We start from the raw sequence: 4,174 nt of genomic DNA, 5'->3' as shown, positions 1-4,174 counted from the left end.
ACACACACACACACCTCTTCACTGGCTGCACTCGCCTAGTGCACCAAACCACTTGGAGCCAGCCAGGGAAGCCGTAGTGTTCTGTACATAGGCTACTGCGCATTCCCCTGCGACACCATAGAGAAAACCTCCTTGATTCACACGGCGTTTTATTAAAGGACCAACTCTCATTGACTTCTCTCTCACTTGTTCTCCTTTCAAATCGCTTACAGTACTTTTCATAATCCATCTACGGGATGATGATAATCGGCGATGCAGATGAAACTGAACATCAAAGGTGTGAGGACGGTCAAGGATCAAGGAGTTATGTTTCAAAAAGAAATCTATAAAGCGTCTCATTAGCATACGGCAAGAGGGAATTTACATACGGAATATATTTGAAGTGGCGCTCCTCTCACGCTCGCACTCTTCATTTGCAGAACGCAGTGAGCACGAGCTGAGAACTCTCCCGGCAACCGCATCAACGACTGCGAGGGGAGGAAAACCCGGACGAACAAACAGAGCAAAGGGGAGTAGCCCGAGGTCGAGAGAGGAGAGCATGTGCTGAACTGAGGATAAACGGATAATATGCGGATGTAAATAAAAACGCGCACTTGCAAGAGAGAGAAAAAAACACATTTGGTGACTGCGCAAAAACACACATTCACTCAGGAGGATCCCTCTTTCAGGAGCACAGTACGTTAACTTTTCTACCCGGTTCAAGGCGGCTGGTTGTGAAGCGTGCGGGGCGGTCGTTTTTGTGATGGGGGCAGTGGGCGAGGTGGGTACATTTTCCTTGCACGGCCTGGATAGCTTCGGACACGGATCACATTTTGTCCTGACGCCCGCTGGGGACACCCCCGGACTGATGAGCGAGCACCTGGTGTCGGCCGAGAGGTTGTCGCGGAGCACGCCGTCGGATCTGACGCATCTGAAGGGGATTCTACGGAGGAGGCAGCTGTACTGCAGGACCGGGTTCCACCTCGAGATACTGCCCGATGGCACAGTGCAAGGCACCAGGAAAGACCATAGCAGATTTGGTAAGGCATCGGAACATATTTCGGCGCAATAATGCAGTTATTATACAGTTATGGCAGTAATATAAGGTTTATAACGATCATTGTTATTCTTAGTATTCTGAATATGATTCTGAATAGACGAATTCTATTTATATAATGTTATGATTATGGACACATATACCTATTGCATCCTGTCTAATCTATAATGTGTGCATGTGTTTTTGTACCATAGTTACTATTTCAGACACCCCATAATATGTTCGCACATATTGCAACACAATTCATTTCCCCAAGGGAGATTAGATTGGCAGAATTTCTTTACCTTTCCTAACTGACCTTCTTATCAGCAAGATAGCAAATAATGCCTACTGATAACATCTTCCATGATAGACATAAGAGTATGAATTCAGTACTAAGCGTTGAATAATATATCCCTCATTGACTGGCTGAACTTGTGACTTGTGACGTCATAATATGTGATGTTAATCTAATGGTGTCCTGCTGGTTTGATGAGCAGGTATTTTGGAGTTCATCAGCTTGGCTGTGGGGATGGTGAGCATCCGTGGGGTGGACAGTGGATTATACCTGGGCATGAACAGCAAGGGAGACCTCTACGGCTCTGTAAGTATTTACATTGGTATACTGCCTACATGCTGCCTATATATACCCTTCATACTGCCTTCATATACTCTTCATACTGCCTTCATATACTCTTCATACTGCCTAATGCATACCTACTGCATACAATACACACTGCCTACATATACCCTTCATACTACCTTCATATACTCTTCATACTGCCTAATGCATACCTACTGAATACAATACACCCTTCACACTGCCTACATATACCCCTCATACTGCCTGCACACTGCCTTCATACTGCCTTCATATACTCTTCATACTGCCTAATGCATACCTACTGAATACAATATACCCTTCACACTGCCTACATATACCCTTCATACTGCCTTCATATACTCTTCATACTGCCTAATGCATACCTACTGAATACAATACACCCTTCACACTGCCTACATATACCCTTCATACTGACTGCATACCGCCTACATATACCCTTCACACTGCATACATATACCCTTCATACTGCCTGCATACTGCCTACATATACCCTTCATACTGCCTACATATACCCATCATACTGCCTACATATACCCTTCATACTGTCTACATATACCCTTCATACTGACTGCATACTGCCTACATATACCCTCCATACTGCCTACATAAACCCTCCATACTGCCTGCATACTACCTACATATACCCTTCATACTGCCTACTGCATACCTACTACCTACATATACCCATCATACTGCCTACATATACCCTTCATACTGCCTACATATACCCTTCATAGTGCCTGCATACAGCCTACATATACCCTTCATACTGCCTACTGCATACCTACTGCTTACATATACCCATCATACTGCCTACATAAAGTCTACATAGACTGATAAACTATAGTCTACATATGATGTGTCTTGTATTCAGTGCTGCTCTCCATTCTCATGGGCATCTCTGTGTAGGAGGTGATAACAGAGGTTACTATTCAGCATCAACTGAAAGAGAGAATTCCTCTGCCTCCTCTGTTGTCCTGTTAATCTGGGAGGGTGATAAGATATGACCAACCAGCAGGTGGCACACATTTTGTTCTGCAAGGAAGTGTGTATTTGTGTGTGAGCATTGACACTGAGATGACACTGCTCTGTTGTGTAACATTTCACTAATCACCTCTCTCTTCTCCCTCTCTCTCTCTCTCTCTCTCTCTCTCTCTCTCTCTCTCTCTCTCTCTCTCTCTCTCTCTCTCTCTGTCTCTCTCTCTCTCTCTCTCTCTCTCTCTGTCTCTCTCTCTCTCTCTCTCTCTCTGTCTCTCTCTCTCTCTCTCTCTCTAGGAGAAGCTGACAGCCGAGTGCGTGTTCCGGGAGCAGTTTGAGGAGAACTGGTACAACACGTACTCATCCAACCTCTACAGACACGGTGACCGGGGAGCGCACTACTTCGTGGCGCTCAACAAGGACGGCACGTCCAGGGACGGCGCCCGCTCCCGGCGACACCAGCGCTTCACCCACTTCCTGCCCAGGCCCGTAGATCCCGACCGTGTACCCGAACTCTACAGAGAGGTCCTGGGCCACAGCTGAGACCCGGTGGGAGTGTGTTGGTCCCTGCGGCACTACACACCCAGCACACTGCACCGTGACTCTCAGTACTCTCCTATGAAGGGTCTGCATATCGTCAGTCTCCCTATGGCTTCCTATGGAAACAAAATGGAGGAAAGGTCGCTTGGGGGCAGTGGGGTGGATAGCAAATATGTGTGAAGCCTGGCCTTGCGGTCCCCGAAAATGGGTCAAGGCCAGTGCAGCCCCAGGAGAAAGGAGTACAGGTGTTTAATAGGGGCTTTTTGGCCAAAAGAGAGGCTGGCCTGGTGGCCATCTTTGTTTTGAGCATCGTGTTGGAAGGTGAAGGGATCACCTCCAGAGCTGCTGATGTCATCTTTCCGGATGGTTCTTCTTCACCACCCCCTGAGTGGCTTCTGACATTCTGATTGGTCAGTCTATTTGTAGTGAAATGGGAGTAGGAGAAGAAGAGTGGATGGTCCTCCAGCGGAGTGTAGACTTTGTGTTCTTCTGTGGTACCCCAAGGTGGACTGTTTTGACGAAACACTCTAGAAGATTTGTGAAGGAATTCTGTTCTGAACCTTCCGTAACTGCATTCTATTCCCTGACACGAGCATGGACGAGAAAAAAAGACTTACAAAATAACCTTAGCCTGTTTCAGTTTTTTTAATTTATGCATTTTTCTGGGACATATATTTATTTTATATATTTATTTATTTTGAGAATATATTTTTTACAGGTATATATAACATATTAAAAATAAGCCATCAGAGATGTATTTTGTGCCACTGTGTAAAGCACTGCATTTGACATGTCCTTTCAAACTGACTGAAGAAATATTTTCCTAGGAGTTTTTATTTAGACAATGGTTTGTGTAAGGCCGCGTTGCCACTATTCCCGAGCTTGTCATCATCGGGGGCGTCCATGTTTCTCTTATGTCATCAGAAAGAGCCAGAGTTCCACTGGGTCCAGTGAGGAATAAACCTGTTAACACTTCAGATACACTGGTCTGTCTTCTTCATACAAATACAATAACA

General features: G+C 45.6%; 1 protein-coding gene across 1 annotated transcript; it reads left to right on the top strand.

The window, feature by feature from the left end:
* Nucleotides 1-4,135, top strand: fgf20a (fibroblast growth factor 20a). Its single transcript, XM_031815007.1, has 3 exons — nt 1-1,019; nt 1,516-1,619; nt 2,916-4,135. The coding sequence occupies exons 1-3, from the start codon at nt 743-745 to the stop codon at nt 3,159-3,161; spliced, it is 627 nt and encodes a 208-aa protein (XP_031670867.1). The 5' UTR covers nt 1-742; the 3' UTR covers nt 3,162-4,135.
* The last annotated feature ends 39 nt before the right edge of the window (nt 4,136-4,174 follow it).

The sequence above is a fragment of the Oncorhynchus kisutch genome, unplaced genomic scaffold (genome assembly GCF_002021735.2).
Source record: "Oncorhynchus kisutch isolate 150728-3 unplaced genomic scaffold, Okis_V2 Okis07a-Okis12b_hom, whole genome shotgun sequence".
Classification (NCBI taxonomy): Eukaryota; Metazoa; Chordata; class Actinopteri; order Salmoniformes; family Salmonidae; genus Oncorhynchus; species Oncorhynchus kisutch.
The sequence above is the reverse complement of the archived record's forward strand: the minus strand, read 5'-3'. Positions and strand labels throughout refer to the sequence as shown.